The 21,293-nt window shown below is 50.9% G+C and overlaps 1 protein-coding gene across 20 annotated transcripts in view; it reads left to right on the top strand.

The window, feature by feature from the left end:
• The window catches only part of AGAP1 (ArfGAP with GTPase domain, ankyrin repeat and PH domain 1), a 549,180-nt gene that overhangs the window by 397,016 nt on the left and 130,871 nt on the right, over window positions 1–21,293 (top strand). For 19 of the 20 annotated variants that reach the window (XR_009253932.1, XM_058700362.1, XM_058700369.1 and 16 more), the window contains one exon: window positions 21,113–21,274. The exons of the other annotated variant lie outside the window; for it this stretch is intronic. Coding sequence is in view for 18 of the 19 variants with exons in the window: in XM_058700362.1 (XP_058556345.1) it covers window positions 21,113–21,274 (162 nt within the window). In the remaining variant the exon portion in view is untranslated. The remainder of the gene's footprint in view (window positions 1–21,112; window positions 21,275–21,293) is intronic. 20 annotated transcript variants of the gene reach the window in all.

Raw genomic sequence — 21,293 nt, 5'->3', positions numbered from 1 at the left:
GGATGAATGGCGGATGGATGGATGGATGATGAAGGGATGGATGGATGGCTGATGGATGGATGGATGGTGGATGGGTGGATGGATAGATTGGTGGGTGGATGGATGGCTGAGATAGGTAGGATGATAGATAGATAGATAGATAGATAGATAGATAGATAGATAGATAGATAGATAGATAGATAGATGGATAGAGTGGATGGGTGGAAGGATGAGATGGGTTGGTAGTGGGGTAATAGATGGTAGGCAGACGGGTAGACAGACGACAGATAGAGTTGACAGCTACGTGTAGGTGATCAGCACCATCCTTGAACCCTCTGTATTTCTTCCTCTAGCTTTTGTGTATCGCTTTGGTTTTGCATTCTTCAACTTCCTTCACTGAATACGTCTTCTGTTACATCTTTTGCTTTATTATCTGACAGAAAAGATTATTAACAGAAAGTGGTATTAATATTAATTATACGACGATACTAAAAATTTTATATCATGGGGAAACAGATGGTTATTTTAAGTGACTTAAAATTTTATTCTTTTACATGTGGAAACATTTTAAACATATGTAGTTATAAATGCTATTTTAATTGCTACATTATTTCTGCAGTGGGGTTTTTAAAAGCCTACTACATTTGCAGGGAAATGTTTCTATGTATATCGCAGAGTTTCTTAAAATGCATTCTTATTTACAGGAAAATAATTATAATTGCATTTGAGATACAGTTTGGGGGTGGGGGGCAGGTGTCACGGATGCATGGGCCACGAGGTTCCCACACCCCAGCTTGCCATCTGGTCCTGGTTCAGGACCATGGTTCCTCCCATGTGAGGGCCGGTCCGCATGTGCCCAGGCTCACAGCCTCGCCAGCTTTCTTTGCAGATGGGCACTCTTCTCTTGCAGACCGTTTGTAAGCAAGTAGTTCCCCGCTGGCCTCCAGAATTGCAAGGGAGATACAGCACCACTACTTTGGAAGTATTTTCCACGTGTAATGTAACGAGAGAACAGAATTATTTAATGCACTTCAAAACGTTGAGCTCATTTTTCCGAGACTGGAAATCCAGCTTTTCAGCCAGCTGTTGAGTCTCATTTCGCACCACGCTTTGCATCGGTGCCAGAAGCGAGCGTCCCGAAACAACCCGTCAGAAATCTCGGGAGCGCTTGCCTCTGGTCTCAGAGCCTGTGGCCAGAAGCACTGCTCCATGCAAGATGCCTTGACGGCTGGGAGTTCAGAGGGGAGTTGAAGTCTGGGGGCACGTCAGCCCCATCAGTCAGGCCAGCCGGACACGTGGGTCAGGCCCCCAGATGAGACGTATGTGGCCGCAGCATCCATCCAGGCCGCACATTCTGGAAAAATTATCATCATATGATACCATCTAAAGCTGTCAAGGTGTGGGTGGTTATTACCTGAGCCGGCGCCTGGTTTTTATCCACGACTTCCTTCCTGGGGGGCGCTGGCAAACTATAAACCGGAGAGTTCACAAGCAGATTGCATTAACACAAGTTCCTGAACAAGTCGTTATTTTTTAAAAAGGAAAGTGTTTGTCTTTTCCTACAACATTCCTTTCTTTTTTCCCTAAAATTGTATTACTTATGCTCTGTTTTTCATTTAAAAGATTCTTTGAGGGGCGCCTGGGTGGCTCAGTCGGTTAAGCGGCCGACTTTGGCTCAGGTCACGATCTCGCGGTCCGTGAGTTCGAGCCCCGCGTCGGGCTCTGTGCTGACCGCTCAGAGCCTGGAGCCCGCTTCGGATTCTGTGTCTCCCTCTCTCTGACCCTCCCCTGTTCATGCTCTGTCTCTCTCTCTCAAAAAAATAAACGTTAAAAAAAATTAAAAAAAAAAAAAAAAAAGATTCTTTGATTCCTAGACACACGGATAGTAGATGCACTATTGTAAAAGAGTCCTGTAAGTGGACGGGATGCCCGTCCTGTGGTAGAACACAGTATCACACTGGGGTGGGCGAGCCATACTTCAGCGCGTTCTGGTAAGCTTGCCTCCTTCTCTCTGGCAACTGGCTAAGCACCATTTTCCTTCATTAATTTTTGCAATAATAACTTTATGTGTTTCCCTAACTATAAAACATAGTTTAGAACTTTTTTTTAAGCTTATTTATTTATTTTGAGAGGGAGACAGCGAGCGAGCAGGGGAGGAGCAGAGAGAGAGAAAAAGAGAGAATCCCAAGCAGGCTCCGCACAGAGCCCGACCTGGGTCTCGATCCCACAAACCATGAGACCGTGACCTGAGCCGAAATCCAGAGTCAGACGCTCAACGGACTGAACCCGCCGGGCGCCCCTCGAAAAATTTAAAATGCAAAGAAGCTTTTTGCTTGAAAAACAGACTCGCCACCCTGAGTTACAGTGCTGGAAGTCCACACCCTTCCAGTTGTATCTGTATTCTTATTTCCGAAGTTGGATTATATCCTAACTGGCTTTCGCTGTAACCCTGTTAACTTCCCACTGTGTCTAAAAACAGTTCAGAAATTGGAAACAACCTCTAGGACCAGGAGCAGGGCACTAGAAAAGAAGTCCCGGGAACTCCCTGCAAGGGGGTACTATGTAGCCGTGAAAATGTTGTCTCTCTGGCAAGATGTGCCTAGGCGTCCTTATTCTGTGAAGGGGCTTTAGCTCTGCTCTTGTGTGATTCCACCACCGCCCCCCCCCCATGCACACCTGGCCTCCCTGCCCTCGTGCCCCAGCAGAGACCACCTTATCCAGGAGGCCTTGGTGGCCCCCACCCACTGCCCACACCCCCCTTCCCTGCACCGCTAATCTCCTTCCAGCAGCCTTTGTGATTTCCTCGAGTATGTTCTCCGCCATCTTGCGCCACCAGGTTGTGAGGGGCAGGACCCCGCCTAGCTCACGTCTCTGTCCCCAAGGCCTAAAACAGGACCTGCCTCGGTCGGTATCCACCCAGGGAACGTTCCTCAGGTTTTCTGTAATGATACGAACGGCTGAATGTTACTATTTGCCACGTGGTCGCCCTGAATTGGGTGCCTTTTGCAGATTGCTGGTTAAATTTACCGTACAGCTCCGTGAGAAGGTACTGTTCGCCCCCTTTTTAAATGAGAAAACAGAGTCTTACAGGGTTTGAATAACTTGCCCCGGGTCACACAGCCAGCGAGGGGCATGTGTGATGCAGGCATAGCACAGAGCTATGGGCCCGGCCAGACCCTCACGCGTGTGTGTGAAAAAGCCACCTCGGGGCGCCTGGACGGCTCAGTCGGTTAAGTGCCCGACTTGATGTCAGCTCAGGTCACGATCTCACGATTTGTGAGATCAAGCCACGCCTTGGGCTCTGCGCTGACAGTGTGGGGCCTGATTGGGATTCTCTCTCTCCCTGTCTCTCCGCCCCTCCCCTGCTCTCTTTCCCTCTCTTTCAAAATAAATGAATGAACTTCAAAAAAAAAAAATTTTTTTAGAAAAAAAAAAAGTCACCTGAATGGAAAGAATAAGGAGTCGTGGATGATAGTAAATGTTTTTCCCTGTCCTGTTTTCATCTTTCAGTAATGAGTATATCCTACTTAAGTTAAAAAAAAAAATGTTTTGAAGAAAGTTATCTCACATATGAATCCTGTAGTTAGAAAACGCACATTAAGAGGTAAACATTTGAGGATTTCCACTTGGACCTTGTCAGTAGGTATATTCCATGGGACTCTCTCATTTATCCAAAACGCAAGAGCAGTGAGTCTTTCTTGGCGATAACAGAAAGGGGTCCTTGACTAGCTGTGGAGGGGAGAAGACAGGGGGACACTGGGGACCCTGGGGGCAGCAGTGGGCGAGCCGGGACACCGGCGTCCCCGCCCCCGTTCTACCACCTGCCATGCAGTGAGAGAAATTCCAGATACAGCGATGCCAGCCGAACGTGGAACGAGCAGCCGAGATCACGGGGGAGTTCTTCAGACCCCGCCCGTCTGCTGCCCGGCAGACATCGTTCCAAAAGTGGGATTGTTCACACGCAGGAACTGGCCACGGTGGGATGCATCACGGCTCGCGGTTTCCGGAGCAAATTGCGGGGCTTCCTGGCCAGTGAATATGGTCGTCTGCCTGGACAAGGAGCCGGGTCCCCTTCTCCCTCGGCCACGAGGCCCGACTCAAACACGTAGGCCTGTTCCTGAGAAGCCGCAGATGTGAAGTCAGATACGAGCAGACCCCTGCTTTCCTGTGCAATTTCCTTTTTAATGTTTTCGTGTATCGAAGCTGAATTCATACGAACTGAAGCCGTCACACTTCGCAAGTGGGCCGTGCTTTCCCAAAGGAGCTGGAAAATACTATGAAATTCCCGATTATGCCTCATCCCAGCCCGTTCCTCTGCACCGTGTCTCCCTATCATCGTTCTGTGCTCTTTCTTCACAGTGGAAGAGATCCGCTTAAATCCCCCAAGCATCCAAGGCTGCGTGGACTTGTGACTGTGAGGACGGCTCGCAAATTTCATTTCTGTGCCCATTTTGCATTAAGCGCGTAAGTGGGACACTCTTTTCACTAATGCCAGCGTCTCCTTTTTTCTGTTTCCCACTCAGCCTCATAAAGAAAATGAGAGCAAAGTATCTGTAGCTGCCTTAGCTGCGCACGCGCGCGCGCACACACACACACACACACACACACACACACACACACACACACACCCTGGGAAAGCTGAGCTGGCCCGGCCAGGCTGGATCTCTCAGCCAGTGGGACATTCTTGTCCCTCAGACAGCTGCGGCTCCCGAGTCTCCGTTCGTGCAGCGTGACAAGGTGTGCCCAGAGACGGGACTCAGCTTCACCTGTGAAGAAGTGCCCTGGACCTAGAATGGGGAAAATGTGCTCGAATTTCACAGAAGAAAAGACATAGACCCATTTCTTCCTTTTTTTGTGGCCAGAGCCAGGGAGTCAGAGAAGACACTAGATACTAGTGAGGGGGCTGCTCCCTAGAACCCTTGGCCGCCGGGAGGGGAGGGGAGGTGTTAACTGATGAAAGCCAGTTGGGGTCGGACACGTCCTCGCCAGAGCTTGCGGCCGTGGAAAGTGGGGTGAATGTGTGGGCCTCAGAAATGCGGAGTGAGAGACTGTCTCACACCCAGAGGACCTGGGGAACCCTGCCTCCCGGCGACAACTCAGAGGCTCCTGCAGCCCTAGACCCCCAAAGACTGGAGATGGCCAATCCCGGCCACCCTGGACCGGGCGCCACCCCAGGGTGTGTGGGCAGGGATGATGGGCAAGAGCGTAACTTTCGGGAGCAAGTTACCTTCTGCAGAGGTGGGGGGAGAAGGGGAAAAGAAATGTATTCTTGAGGAAAGGGGTGGGCAGAGCTGCAGAGGTAGAGGAGGCCCACATCCTGGTTGGGGAGGCTGGTGGCTAGTTGTTCCTTTTAACCTCGCCCCGGGGGATAAAAGGCAACAGTAGGGAAGAATGGGAAGGAGCGAATCTTTGATGAATAGCCAGCGGCAGATTCTACTCCGCTGGGGCTGCTGCCCCTTCCACTGACCCTTCCGTCAGCCACAGGGGGCTGGGCTTCTGCTTCAGGAAAAAGAGAAAAATGCCCGTTACTATGTTTGGGGACACAGTCTTATCCTTCACTTTATTTCATAGCAGTTTCCCCAAAGATCAACCATAGTGTCTGATTGAACCAGATTGACAAAATTTTAGCCACGATGAAGAAAATGCTTTAAACCCAAAGCCGACCCAACTCAGAATCTCCACCAACACTTGAATTTTGTGATGTTGCGTTTTATTTTATTTTTGCCAGGACAAAGCCTGTATTCCAAGACAGTGGTGGAAGGACTATTGCCAAAAAAAAAAAAAAAAACCAAACTGTTGTAGTAGCAATGAAGTCCGTTCTTTTTTTTTTTTTTTATCTTAAAAGAACGTTCTGGAATTAATGCTGAATTATTAACTACTTTTTGTGCGCAGCAAGCGGAATCTTAGTTTTTAAACGCCATCAGTGATTTTAGAGATGACAGTGTTTTCTTGCTTTTGTGGAAAAGACAAGAGCCACTCACTTGACCAGTGGTGTTATCTGTTGAGGAAGGTTGTACTGCACACTTCAGAAACGCAGGGATCTTTGGTCTGTGGTTTTGAATGAAGATATTACTCACGGTATCTTTATCCGTGGGGTTGTTGGTGGAGACAGTTATTCCGGGTATAATATTTGACAGATTTTCAGTCAAGTTAAAATTATCTGTCATGTTACAAACTTTCCCTACCCTTAACCAGCGCAGGCGGGTTTCTTGGCAATTGACGTGAGATTCTCATGAGATTCAGTCATACAGAACACCAGAATTTAGGGCAGGTTTTCAGAGCGGTTCATGCGTTTTCATGAAACCCCACACTTGCCCCAAAACTTAATAGTCATAATTATTAGATATCCTTTGTTCTTGTTCTTTTTTTTTTTTTTTCTCATTTTTGGAAATGATTGCAGAGGGGGATCAAGATTATGGTGCCCACGTGTTAATAATCATGGCGGGGAACAGGCATACACAGGATTGTCCCCGGCAAGTCAGGATGAGCGTCACCCTAGTTAAGGTGGCTCACATGGGTACCCTTAGGGGTAGCCTCGGATTCTCAGGGGCACCACCCATGGGAATCCCTCACTTTATGCTGGCACAAAATCAGCATCCTTTTCTCTCAGGATGATCAGAATCTTGGCAGATTCGATCTTGGCCAGATGCATCACACCATGCCAGCCTCCCAGGCCCTCCGTGGACTGAGCCGTGTTGACACCCCTAGAACGTAGAGCTTGCCACACGTAGGCCACAGGCTCCTCTGCAACGGGGAAAAATCTTAACTACAGATTTTGGATGGAAGCAAAACCGTCCACTCTGATCTACTCGTTTGGCATCTGGTTTAGGGAACCTTCTATCGTCCTACCTGCTGCATACTTGTGACCTGGTAAATATTTTGAAGCCAGTGTTTTTAATAGCTGTGTCAAAAGTGAGAACTCATTAACCCCATCTTCTCCTTAACGTCATACCAGATGGATTCCGGTATTCAAGGAACAGATGACCTTAACGTCTCTCACTTCCTTATTCAAGTGAGCGTTGCCGCAGTTCACACTAGTTACAGACTTAAGTGGGTTGGCGATACCTAGTTTTCAGGCAGAGGAGGTAGAGATCAACCCCAGCCTTGGAAGCGACATAAAATATGTAGCACAGTCATTAGGCATTAGCCGCAGGTTAGCAAAATTCTGAAACAGCAGGAAACAGAAATAGTCTCTTTCAGTGGCTGTTAAGGGGGTCATGTCACACTTTTCAAAAAAGAAAAATAAAAACTTTGTGGGGCAAATCTTCACATTTAAATATGGGAAGTTTTTTTTTTCCCTCTATTTTCCTCAAGAAATGCTTATCTTGTTAAAAGGTTATTTGGTTACAAAACAGGTAACCAAGGCAGCTGGTGATGCAAATTTAGGTTAATGTATTTTGACGCCTTCTGCCTCCCCATAAATGGACCTGTAGCAATGTGGAGTTTACAGTTGGATCAGTCTGTTAGGGTTTTGCACGGTTAATTGTTTCTGTGTTCCTTTAAACCCCTCGTACCTTTGTTTGGTTCACTTCTTTCCCTGGGGCGTAAAATAGTACACCCCTCAAACCAGGCCCTGGGTAGTTGTTTGTTGAATCTGTAAACGTCTGGCGTCTGCACACACACAGGCACGCACTCCCTGAATGTATAGTCAAGGTCAGGCCCCTCTGAGTGCTGAACTCCATCATCACCTGTGGTCCTGAGTCATTGCAAGGCTGCCCTCCCGTCAACTCCAGGGTTTCCTGTGGATGGATTACCAATGGAACCCAACCCTTCCAAGTTCCCCCACGGGCTGAGCGGGCTCAAAAGGCGGGGGAGTCCCGCTCAGTAACCTCAAGCCCATTGACTGGAGCTATTGTTAGGGCCCAGGTGTGGCGGAAGGGAATGGAGTTTCTGAGGCTTGTAGGGCCTCTTTTCAGGTGGCCAGGCTCTCCGTTTGAGCCACCTGATACCACAGTACAATCACTGACTCCTCTGATGGCATGCCACCCACCATCAATAAAGGCGTGGGAGCCCTAAGGGTCCCTTTTCATAATCAAGCTGCCTGTCCCCCGGCTTAGGAGAGAGTAGTGGAATTACATAGAGCAAGAAGTTTTTCAAGTACTCTTAGATGGCGACAAGACATTGTTTCTCTGACTTTGCAAATTAGCATTTGATTTCATTCAAGAAGAAAATAACCACCATTGACTTCAAACATAACAAAATGTTACATGGGATGCCTGAGGGGAATGGAGATCATTTTAAGAAGATCCAATTTATCATCTTTTGCAGAATAATTTATTCTGCAAAGTGCTTGAAACTGAGAGGACAGTTTCAGCGGGCATCTAAATAATATTTAAAATGCCCGGGTGTTAAAGGCACAGCTCTAGATAGGCTGGATTTTTGTTTCCTCTGGTTTTCAAGACAACTTGACTCAAATGTAGGTTCTTTGTACTACCATTTGTGTCTTGAGACGTTCTTTTTTTGAAAGATCTTTTTACTGAGTACCTATTTTTGCTCGTTGGTGCCTTCTGGCTACTAGGCACACGTGAAGAAGTCAAACAAATCAGAGGGACGCTACCGCCTAAGGGAAACACCAACAGACCAAATCACAGTTCTCAGAAAGCAAAGCTAGGAGGGCCATGTTGAAAGGGGGTGGGAAGAGGGGCCGGGAGGTCATGGTGAAGATCGTCTGGCCCTCTCCCTGCCTGTTTCCAGCACTATAGTTTGTCTAGCTTCAGTTGTGGCATTTCTCAAAGTAGATCTCCCAAGATCCTTTCAAATAGTTGCCGTACTTTCCCCCCTACATTTGTAATATTTTGGTATCGGGGGGGGGGGGGGGGTGTGGTTTTCTGTGTTGAGAGTCCTTAGTTTCAGCTTCTTGGATGATGATTGTTCTAGAAAACTTGACCACCCTCTGTGGCCATGCCAGCATGGTTTTCAGGATTCAGAGCAGCTAGAGGTGTGCCAGCGACCCCCCCCCCCCGCCCCCAGCCTCCGCCTAGGTTCCGCCTCTGCCCCTGTGTTTCGTCTCTGTCCACAGCACCTACCACCATTCCACTGATGTGTGTGAATGTGTGTGAGTGTGTTCTGTGTGTGTCGGTAATGTTTTTGCACTGAAATGTAAGCCATCTAGGACAGGAGCTGTGTTTTGTGTACTTGTGTTGTTACAGTTCCAGAAGAGAGCCTGATGATGCTGCTGAGCACTTCTGCCTGTCCGTTTGCTTGGCACCTGCCTGCCACCACACGGAGCACAGGCCAAAGTACTGTGTGGTGCTATGTCCTCTTGGGTTGGGGTGGGGTGTAAGAGGAAGGGAGGAGTCAGGGCAACCCAGGGCCACTGTGCTGAACAGCAGGAAGGTGGAGTTGCTATCGACCAAGACAGAGAAAGACCAGGTTGGAGTATGACGGACCAAGAGCAGGTGTTCAGGGGGCTGTTTTGCCCATTTGACTTGTGAAGAAATTGAGACTGATGGAGATGAATTTCCCAAAGTCACATAGCCAGTGGCCAGGCTAGGATTTTGAACTGCGTTTCTGATTCTGCAGCTGTGCTGGTTCCTCTTCATGGAGCACATTGTGGCTGTCCCCCTGCCCTCGATAGGCTTCTGTCTCATTCCACTTGGTGTTGGCCATTCTGGAGTACCGTGAGCATCGTCGTGGAGGTGGGCAGGGGAGGAGCTGAAAGGCAAATTGGCCAGCAGACAGTATGCAAGCTCAAGGACTTGGTGGTCTGGATGACCTCACGCACAGCTAGTGAGAGAAGCATGGAATTTCCAGAAGCGGCTTAGCAACACATATCCAGAGCCCCACAGATACTTATTTTCTTACGCCCACACCTTGAAAACTGTCCTAATGTAATAATTCCAAAGATCAAACTGTATCCAAGTGTTGGTTTTGATCAAAACTTTGAAATCCATCCTAGGCAGTAGTGAAATAATTAAGTAAAGTAAGAGACATACTCTGTTCTTTCTGATGTTTTTGTTTTTGTTTTTAAACCTGTAATTGACCCTGGAGCAGTGGGATAGGTCACGACCAGATTACCTCCTTTTCTAATCTGGGCATCTGTGTATCAGGTTTTCTTAAAGCTGAGGACACCAGGACTCTGACTTTTTTTCAAACCACATGATGTCAGCAGGTTAAGAACAGGGATGTGCCCTGAAGAAGCAGCCTTAGTTTGGTGCCTTTCTGTACCTTGAACAGACCGGGTGGATGGAACGTGTTCAGGACCCTGGACAGAGCCCTCCATGGCCTTGCCTAACGAAAAGCTAGATTTTTTTGCCTCAGGCAGGGACACTTGCCTCGTGCAGCAGTTGGCAGTTTGACTCCACATCTCTTTTAGGAGAAACTGCTAAATTCCTAAAGAGGGGAATTTACATTATCAAAGAGGGAGCGAGTCCATTTAATTAACTTCTCTAATTGAGTTTTCTTCTAGACACGCTCAGTCTTCCCCCAGTCTGCTTGGCCGGCCGGTAGACCCTCCCACGTGAAACAGAATCTCTTTTGTAACTGACTAGTCACGACCACCAAACTCGAGAAATGGTTGTGGCTGATTATGTAAAAAGAGATAAGGCTGGAAAGAAACAGGAACCTCTTGAAATGATTTCATCTCTACCCAACGGCTCAGAGCGCCCTTGCACCCCTCGGAGTGAGCTGGATTAATTTAAGCTTTATGTTGCATTCAGCTCAGAATCAACCAGAGAACAATTTGATTTTTGACCCTCGAGTGCAAAATCCTGACTTGCATTCCCTAGTCTGCCCCTTCCCAGTGTGTTCCCAGCATTGGCTCCCTCAGACCGTCGGCCTTGCCCGACCACTGCGGACCCTGCCTTTCATCCCCTAAGATGAGACTGTGGTATTTCAGCGCAAGCTGGCCATCCGGCATGAGAGAAAACCAAAGAGACTTGAGAGGAACAAGGCCGTCCTGCCCGCGGGCGTGTGCTGTGCTCCGTAGGATGACGGGGAAACTGGGACAGCTCCCTCAGGGAAGGACAGAACCTTCCAGGGCCTACCATTCACCTGAAGCACAGAGCCGGGTCCTGTCAGGTGGCTGGAGGCCCAGACCGGCACATCACTCCCCTGTCCCCCACTCAGCTTTAAGGCCCAAGTCCAGTGAATGGCGACTCTAGCTGAAGTGTGTGAGTGTCCCCAGGCCCCCGTCCTGACCTCATTCTCATGTCATCTGCATCTTCTAGACTGTGAAGTTGACCTTTTTTGTTTTCTTTGTCTCCTAGCCCTTAACACAGTGACCATCCCCCCCGCCCCGCTTCTTTTTTTTTCTTCTTAACAGCTTCATTGAGATAAAAGCCACGTAACGCTACACTTCACTCGTGTAAAGCGTACAATTCAGGAGTTTCGGCGCTTTCCCAGAGGTACTCCACCATCACACGGTCCTTCCTAGAACGTTCCCATCACCTCAGGGAAAAAAATCCTGTACCCTAATTAGTGATCAGAACTTGTATCCTTAAGGCTGTCACAGAAACATATCTCCCTGAGTAAGGGCTTCACGTAAATGAAGATCGCGTCCCACGCTTCAGCTTTATTTACAGAGCCGTGTTGGGGTGACTGAACGTGGCCCAGGTAGGAGATGGTTCTCCCCCACATTTTCTCTCCATTCTGGCCTCCTCCTATTGTGTTCCTTTCCTCCCCACTTTGTAACTCCGTCTAACACTGTGGTGTCTCTTCCTTCCCCCAACACCTGTCATCTTCCTCGAACCCCCATCGTGTCCCCGCTGCCCCTTCTTCTGACACCGTGTACCTCTGTGTGAGCGCCGTGAGCGGCAAAGGGAACCGGACAATATACCAGTCTCTGAAACATCTTCAGAGATTGGGATTCAAGTAAACCTCCTCCTGTTGAAAGCTCCCGTCAAAAGGACTGTGAGAAGGGGCGAGGTTTTGAACTTCACTTCACACTCACCTTTTAACAGAGGCCGGGATGTTGTGATTTCCTTGGATGGCAGAGGTGGCCTGTTCTTTATTTACCAGCCTGCACATCTCTCTGAGGTTCAGAAAGGACAGAGCCCTTCTTAAAGATCCAAATTAGCTTTATATCGTTGGCTTTGTCTCGAAGGAAATGTGTTTTAATTCACTGGCTCCTACATGCCCTCATCTTGAGTTGTTAGAAGGTCTTAGCCCTCAACTGATGCCCCCACCCCCAACCCAGCCCCGACAAATAGCCCTGCCTTTGATCATTTTGAATTCTTTTAATACCAAAATAAAAAGGATTTTTAGGAATATCTCGTACCTAATACTGCCAAATGAGCGAGTTAGGGTATATGTGAACGCAAGAGAGAGAGAGAGGAGGGCTGGTATCCGTCCACCTGTGCTCTTCCTGTTTCCTGTTCCTTTGTTTTTCTACAGATCCGTATCCTCCTTTTGAGTATAAACTGTGAGGTGTGTTTGTCTCTCTTCAACACCTGGGAAATTCACAGCCAGCCAGCCCTTGGGACCACCAGCAGCACGTCTGGTGGTATGGGTGGCTTCCTGCAGCAACTTCTTGGCGTCCCTTCTCCAAACCAGGCCCACTAAGGCAGAGTGGGGAGAGGCACTGCCTCCAGAGTCTGGGAACGGCCTGACCTCTGACTGCGCTGGGGACCGGGGATGGGTGTTGGGACGGCCAACGGCAACAGTGGTAGCAGGTGGCGGGTGCGGTCACACAGTCGCAGGGGCACACCGCCCCTCTCTGGCGCGGGGCTGAAGGACGCCTCCCCCAAGGCAGACACGTTTCCAGACGCTGGGGAGCAGCAGGGCCTTGGAAATCACATGCACGGAACCCCCGTGTATGGGAGTATCAGCCGGGATATCAAAAACCTATCTACACCCACCTGGCAGTGACAGCTCTCACCGAGGCAAGCTCCCTGCAACAGTTCATCAGAAATGGCCCAGCTAATGATCGGCTGGGCAGATAATCGGAGGAGAGTTAATTGTAAGGTTCGATATGGCATCTTGTCAGCAGAGATAAGTTGTCACGTTTTCCACTTGAGCTGAAACTAAATGATTGTAAAATAAGTTATGAGTGTCCTTGGGCCTGTCTGCCGGAATGATAGCTAAGAATACATTCCTGGCCATCAGTCTCCAGCAGGCTGCTTGATATTTATGCGAACGGAATGTTATTTTATTCCCCTCTGGTCATGCTTGTCAGCTCCCCGAGTGAAAAGTGAGGCGCGTCTTGGACTCCTACTTCACATCCCGGAGCCTGGAGAGACTGCAGATTGTTATCATTATTGCTCATATTATATATTTTTTGGGGTGTGCGTTGAACATTGATGCCCGATTGGGAAGAACTAATGGCTGGCATTGAGCACGCGGGATGCCAGCGGACCAGCCCATCCCGGCCCCGCGCCGCGCATCCTGGGGACTCCCAAGGCCCTCCGTCAAAGCCAGTTTAGATGTGGAGTAATGAGGCGCTCGCCTTTTTTAATTTGGCATGCCTCCCTTCCCTTCGCTTCGACCCGCCCGCACTTAGCGCCGTCGACCGTCGGCGCCTGTCCCGGTGCCCAGTAATTGATACAAAATAAAATGCATTATTTGTATTCAGTCAGGAGGAGCGGATTGCGTTCCGTGGGCTGTGGCTAGAGCTCATTTACAGTGTCTGAGGCTGGGCTTTCCGGGCCTCTTTCACTTTGAGGGATACCTTGTCAGGCAGGAAGAGTCGTCGGAAATGGAAAAGCACAGCATGGAAGCCTAGTACGTTTTGATTGCTCATATTTTAAACCGGAGGAATGTTACACAACTCCTGTTGAAAGGGAGTTTTCAGGATCTGGAAGCCAGGGGCATCGATACGGCAGCTCGAGACCCACTTAACTAGAAACCGGAGCTTTCTCGGCATGACCCAGCCCCAGCCTTGAGAACAGGCTGGCCGGCCGGAGTCCTGTCTCCTGCCGCGGCCGCCCTGACCCAGGGCCCTGCCCCTCCTCGACCGCTGTCTGTTGGCCACCGGGATCGGCTCCTCTGTGCCGCGGTTGTGGCCCCCTCTTGTCCACTCCTGAGCTGCGCCTGCTCCCGCTCCCGCTGACCCTGGCCCGGATCATCTGCTTTTTCCAGGCGCTTGTGGCCCCGCCCTGCCTCGGCCCACCCTCCGGAGACACCCAGCCTCCAGGTGGCCGCTGCCCGTGCAATGAAATTTCCAGGGCCCGGGCCATGGGGCATTGGGGGCATCGACAGAGGCGGGGAGAGGACGGTGGACAGAGGCGGGAAGTGTCTACAGGAGACGGTGGACGGAGGAAAGTCACGGCCCCAGCTTGTCAGCTCTGAATCGGGGCACGGATGGCACTCTGTGTGGGACCCGGCCCCTAGGAGCAGCAGGTCAGGCGGCGGATGGGAAGGACTGGTGGATTCGCGTGTACTGTGTGCACATCGTTTATTCCTCGTCTGCAGTGGAATGTACGGGGCTTACCGGTGCTGATCCTGCTTTTGCGTTCTCATTATGACAACCCTGTGTCCTCTAGACGCTCGCCTCCCTCCCGTGGCCAGGTTCGGGCTCGTGTTTCCGGTTTTCCCCCCACCGCTCCCCAGAGCCTCCTCCTGACTCAGTGGTCCTTTGTCTCCCTGTCGCTCTCCATCTCTGAGTCCTGACGGCCCAGGCAGGGGTCCCGAGTCCCATTTCTGTTTCTCCAGGGATGCCACAGGGCTGGCCTGCCTGCTTGACCTGGGAAGGTGGGCGTTCAGACGGCTCCTTACCTTACCTCCGTCTGCGTGCCGGGGTGCTTGTGTTAGCCCACCGTTACACCCGTGCAGCTGACATGCTCCCTGGACACACGATCCCTCTCTTCGTTCTCTATCCGAGTAGCGTGGCCCCAGAAAAACAGTCTTTTGTGAAGGCACCAAGCAAGAAATTAGATCGGCATCCATTCGCTCCTTAGAAATTGGCTCCGCGGGGCAGGGGATCCCCCCTTTTTTCTTTGACGAACCCCAGGTGCCTGGATAGAGTTGGCTCATAGAGTACTCGGGGCCCGTGAAGTGTTTGTGTCACCTGTACGGCTTCTTTAAGGGAAATACTCTCGCAGCGTAAATAGATTTCATTCCGGGTGTTAGATGCTCACCGAAAATTAGGTCCCGGACTGCTGGACAGTCGCACAGCTGGCTTGACACAAGCATGCTTGTGGTTTTAAGACGAAGTCACAAAGTTGATCGCACTTCTCGGTTATCCTCCGGGAAGTAGTACCATCCACCTGCGTGAGCATCTCTGGAAGGGAGGTCGTCAGTTCTGTATCAAACTTAATCCCACAAATATGCGCAGAAGTCCCATTTTCATCCAGTGTCTCCTCCAGTCTGTGTCCCAGTAACAAGGTTGAGCCCAAGTCCCTGCCTTCGTGAGGCTCGCGCACTCTCCAGGAAGGCGTTTGTCAACGAGGAGACGCGTGTGTGGGTGATGCGGTGTCACACGTGGTGACCGCCACCTGGCACGTGAGGCGGGTGGGGCTGGATGCGAGGCAGCTGGGGGCCGTGGCCGGACTGGGGGAGCCTCTCGAGGGGCCTCTCCTTGGGCTTCTAAGACCTGCACCTTCCTAGTTCCCCTGTAATCTGACAAGCGTCAAGCTCGCTTTGGCTTCCCCATGAAGGAGGGGGCGAGGAGTTATGTGAGGTGCTCCCAAGACCCACACAGTCCCTCTGTGGCCGGTCCACTGCTGGGGCTGGGGCAGCGGCTTGACTGGAGCAGGGGTCAGCCATGACCAGACACAAACAGCAGTGAGGGGCTGTGCTTTGAAAAGGATCAGAAATCAGGTGGTGGCTGGGCGAGGGCATGGGGTCATGGAGGGTTTTGTTAGAAACGAGAGACAATACAATAATACAGCACGTTTGATGCGGCCCGGGGAGGGTAGGAAAGGCTGGGGGCCAAGTCACTCCAGCGGCAAAATGGGGTGGAATCCAGCTCCCAGTTGCAGGGAGGTCCCAGGTCCATCAGGGACCGGCACAGGAAGGGGGATGCTCACTTCCGATTGCTGGTTTTTGGGGATTTTTCTTTTGTCTTCAGCAAAATGAAAAATGATGTCTCTGTGGGGGATGGAGTGAGGTGTGGGGCATTTAAGGAGAATGGAGAAGGTGTGTTACAGCCTCTTGCAGAGCAGGGAGTGGCTTTATTCAGTTTCCTGGTGCATCCAAGGGCAGGCCAGAGGTCTGGCCTCCGGTCCAGCCTGGCCCAGTTTGGGGGTCGTAAAGATAGAGGAGGCCAGTGGGTGTGAGGCTGTTTCCTCCCTCCCCGCCCTCCCCACGGGGCCTGAGTACAGGTGCTGAGCCAGGTGCAAGGTGGAAACTAGCAGACAAGTCGGGCTGAGGGTCAGGAAAGGCAGAGGGAGGAGAGTGTCACCAGCATAACCCTCAGAGTGTGGGTCCCGGTGTAAGTGAGCTGGGAAGACAAAAATAAGACCCAGAACAGCCGGCTCGTGGTGGTGGGTCTGGGTTAGAACCATGAGGGCTGGATGGAAGGAAAGAGCTTAGCAAGGGGGAGGCTCGAGAGGCCGGGCCGCTGCAGTGGGGGGCACCTCAGAACATCTGGACGGCATCACTCGTGAGGATGGGGTGAGCGGCTGCCGGGCAGTCCGTGAGCCAAGGGGCATAAGCCAGGGGGTCGGCGTGGCGGGTGTGAGCGGAACCGTCCAGGGAATGGCGTCTAGGAGGCCGGGGCTGGAGGAAGAGTGGCCTGCAAGCCGCACCTGTGTGCCCGGTTTGGGGGGGGGGGGGGGGGGGGGGGCTACCAGTGCCGTCACCTGAGAGGTGTGTCCCCAGGGGAGAGCCAGGTCCTACCAGCTGAAGTGAGCGTCCTGAGGAGTTCGCTCGTGCGAGGGAGTTTGCACGGACAGCCCGTAACTCCCGGACGAGTCTGAGAGGGCGATGAGGAACAAAAGCGCAGTTCTGATTCCGCACTTGTCTCACCATGGCCGTTTTAGAGCAGGCGGGTGTTTGTGGTGGGAGCCGTCCTTTGTGTCCTGGCGCATTCTTCAGCGTCTCTGGCTTCTCCCTAGTCCGTGCCTGTAGCGCCTCCACCTGTCCCTGTCGAGAACCCAAAGTGTCTGCAGGCGTGACCAGATGTCCCTGGGCAGGGGTTTCCGATGGAGAGCCAGTGGCTTAGCGGAAACACGGAGCCACAGGCGGATGACACACTGGCCTTGAAGCTTCCCCGTGGAAGAGAAGGCTTGCGGTAAAGGCTGCCGCTGGTCCCTCGGGGGAGGGTGGGTGTCACGACTGGCGTGCATTTCCTTCTCAAGACTGCCGCTCAGCTACTTGCTCCAAGCGAGCCAGCCAGAGATTTCTCCCTGAGTTCCAGATATCCCAAGATGCCCAGATAACTCGGTAATGAGATCGCCGTGTCCCTGGCAATGATCTCTAGGAACAGTTTTCTGAATCTGGAATGGAGGGGGATCCCTAGAAACAGACGCCTGTCGTTTTGTTCCACGGGAGGGTGAGTTATGACCAATATACCCGTGAGCGCAAGGTCATTCCCAAGTAGGATTCTAAAGTACACTGTGAGAGGGGCACCTGGGTGGCTCAGTTGGTTGAGCGTCAGCCTCTTGATTTGGGCTCAGGTCATGATCTCGAGGTTCCTGGCATCGAGCCCTGCGTTGGGCTCTGCGCAGACAGCACGGAGCCTGCTCAGGATGTTCTCTCTCTCTCTCTCTCTCTCTCAAAATAAATAAAACGTTAAAAATAAACAGATTGTTAGAGAAGTGCTTTGTATATATATAGAAAAGGGAACAGCAATTTAATTAAGCAGAATAGTTCGTTGAGGAGAAAAAACATTACATAGATTTCCCTTTGTTTTAAAATTGTCAAAAACATGACTAGGCGGACGCCCACCTACAGCCACGTATTTGACAAGAGTGTTTGGTGGTTTATCAGCAAGTCCGAGGATCCGGGAGCTGGCTTCACAGGTGACCTGCCGTACCCGGGTCTCGTTCGCCGGTCTCCCCGGTGCTTCCAGGTGTGGATTACCGCCTCTGAAATTTGGTGCTCGGTTTGGACCCCTCCCTCTTTAATGTCTTCTCTGTCGCCTTGGGTGGATGTACGAAGTTGTGTGCTCGAGGCAGCGAGGAGTAAATAGGCAAGGCAGTCGTGAAGGATAGTGATGTGCAGGGCCCTGCCCTACCCTGTGAGGAACCAGGATGGCCCAGCCGTCGCATTCCAGATCACACGCTGCTACCGTAGAGACAGATGGGCGGAGTGTTGGAAGAGCCTAGAGAGCCCAGAAATAGATCCACCACACACGTATGGAAGCTGTTCTGTGACGATGCACAACTCGCATGTGTATTCTGAGCATCTGATCCAGAAGTGTTGGTGCATGCCTTAAAAAAGAACTGGGGCAGGGAGGGGGGGGGGTGCCTGGGTGGCTCAGGTCGGTTGAGAGTCCAGCCCTTGGTTGTGATCGCGAGTGTTTGTGAGTTCGAGCCCCATGTCAGGTTCTGTGCTGCCGGTGCAGAGCCTGCTTGGGATTCTCTCTCTCTCTGCCCTTCCCCAACACGCTCTCTCTCTCTCTCTCTCTCTCAAATAAACAAATAAATAAACTTTAAAAGAAAAAGACAATGGGAGGGACCTGGGGCAGCCGCTCCGCGCTCAGTATCACATGGGGGAAACGGGCGTCTAACTGCCCTAGGGAACAGGCGTGCCACTTAGATGCAGGTAACTGACAGACGTCCACGTGCAGAAAGCCCATCTTCAGGGTCAGTGGTTCAGGGATGAGAAATGGTAGTTTGGGAGAGAGCGTCACAGCAGTGGGGGTGACATGTGGGTTGGGACGCACAGTTGGGAATGGAAATGGTGCGCTGAGTTGAGTGGGTGCCCAAGGGCCAGAGTAAAATAGGAAAAGGGCAGTTGTCATTGCCTGTTTTCCTCATCCACCTCCAGGATGGATAGTGGGGACGGCCATTGTGACAACTGTGCTCCTATTGTGGGGACGGTCATTGTGACAACTGTGCTCCTATTGTGGGGACGGTCATTGTGACAACTGTGCTCCTATTGTGGGGACAGTCATTATGACAACTGTGCTTCTATTGTAGGGACGGTCATTGTGACAACTGTTCTCCTATTGTAGGGACAGTCATTGTGACAACTGTTCTCCCGTGCCTGACACAGGGTAGACTCTTAACCCTTAATGGTCAGAGAGTGAATGAAGACTTTTGAAATCTGGGCGGAAAATAGGTGAAATGGACAGAAATTAAATCATGATAAGGTGTGAGTGTGGAGTAATATCCTAAGAGGGTTGGACCAGCTTTGGGAGGCTTAGAGCCTCTTAGAGGCTTTCGGACCAGCTAACGCTCTTGTCCCAACACCCCTTAGCAGCACCAGGCGGACTCTGACCTCTCTGAAATTGTGTGCAACGTGTTAATTAGAATAGCCTTTTTTTCTGGGATATTTACAGTTTTCATCTGCTATCCAGTGGGCTCTAGTATTTTTAAAATATGTAGAATTGCTGCTTTTAGAAGATGAGTATTGTAGAAAAAAGTCTGGGAAAAGAAGGCAGAATGCCCGAAGAAAAGAGACACATCAGCTGCTCCGTCCAGGCCAGGGGGGCAAGGACGGGACCAAGGGCAACTGTGGCTTAAATGGAGAGCAGGGGCGAGCTCGAAAGGCCATACCAAAAAGAAATGGTGACTTTGTGAATAGAGACTCCTCTTCTAGCCCCAGCCTTCTCAAGCCTGTGTCCCTCACCCAAAACAGGGACAGAAGCAGCCAAGAGGGGACTCAGGCCTGCTTGCTACTCCTTGGGCAAAGTTACGCAGTGAGGTTTACCAGATGTCTGGCCTGGGAGGGCAAGTAGAGGGAAGTCAGTTTGGGGGGAGGGCAGATCCCTGAGACACCCAGTTGTCACTCTTCCTGAGACTCCTTAAAATGGTTGCCAGTGTTTCAGTGGACCCTGTTGACCAGTCTCCGGCGTCTCGTGCCATCAGATGTTCCCAGGTTATCCTGCGGGAACTTTGGGGTGGCCCAGCCTCCGTGCAGCCCTGCTCCTTTTCATGATACTTTACCACCTTGTAATGTATCTGAGGAGGGACTCTTTTTCTGTCTTTCTCAGTGATGGATCCCAAGCTTCTACAAACATGGCCCACGGTCGGTGCGCAAAACGTACTAGTTGAACAAATTAAGTACTTTGCAGCGAACTTTCTGTCTTTTGAGCTACCGAGATGCTGAATCATGAATCCTTCAGGCTTTGCGGGTGTTTGGTTGGTGTTTCTACATCACTTTTTCAAAGCACTTTCTCCTTCTGGTTGCATTACATGTTCATTCCCTGAACAAAGAGAACTACTCTGCTGTTCTCTCTGATAAAGAGGAAAATGGACATAAGAAATTGAGTTTCCCCTATAGTGAATTATCACATCTGGGCACTGGTTTTAAAATTGTATAAATAGCTTCAGTGGATCAAGAATCGGCGGGCCCGCCGTGGTGGGAGAGTGAGGTGGCGTGCCATTTCTCGATAATAATAAACGGGTGTTGCAGTCGTGTTAATGTTGAGGGTGGAAGTTACGAGAATCGGGAATCCCTCCGTCCTGTGTGCACGCACAGAACCAGACCCACCCACGAGGACGCCTTCTGTGCATTCTTGTACATCTCTAAATTACTTTTTTTTTTTTTAATTTTTTTTTTCAACGTTTTTTATTTTTATTTTTGGGACAGAGAGAGACAGAGCATGAACGGGGGAGGGGCAGAGAGAAAGGGAGACACAGAATCGGAAACAGGCTCCAGGCTCCGAGCCGTCAGCCCAGAGCCTGACGCGGGGCTCGAACTCACGGACCGGACCGCGAGATCGTGACCTGGCTGAAGTCGGACGCTTAACCGACTGCGCCACCCAGGCGCCCCTCTAAATTACTTTTAACGTATCAGTGTAATTATGGGAAGAGAAAAATAAACTAATGAAACGCACGAACTCCCCACTTTCCTTTTCCAGAACACCAGTCGGGCAAAGTAGAGAACTTTAAGTTCTCCACAGCCTACAGATGATCCAGAAATAAAGGCCTTTTTTTTGAATGGCAGGCGGTACATGAGAGCAGGTGGCCCCGTGACGTTTGAATACTGGACGCTCTGGGCCTCCAACCCAGTGATCTCACATTAGCGTAGTACCTGTGGGGCCTGATATGATATTGGAGGAACGTCGCTTTCATATTTTTGCAAAGCCTGCCTTTTTTCGAGTGTTAACTTTTGCGTTCTTTTGCCTTTTCCGGTCTGATGGCAGACACGGGGCTGGGCGACTCCGTGTGCTCCAGCCCAAGTATCTCCAGCACCACCAGCCCCAAGCTCGACCCGCCCCCCTCCCCTCACGCCAACAGAAAGAAGCACCGAAGGAAGAAAAGTACCAGCAACTTCAAAGCCGATGGTCTCTCCAGCACTGCTGAAGGTAAGGCTTCCCGGGGACT

This window comes from Neofelis nebulosa, chromosome 2, assembly GCF_028018385.1.
Source record: "Neofelis nebulosa isolate mNeoNeb1 chromosome 2, mNeoNeb1.pri, whole genome shotgun sequence".
In the NCBI taxonomy this organism is placed as follows: Eukaryota; Metazoa; Chordata; class Mammalia; order Carnivora; family Felidae; genus Neofelis; species Neofelis nebulosa.
The sequence above is the reverse complement of the archived record's forward strand: the minus strand, read 5'-3'. Positions and strand labels throughout refer to the sequence as shown.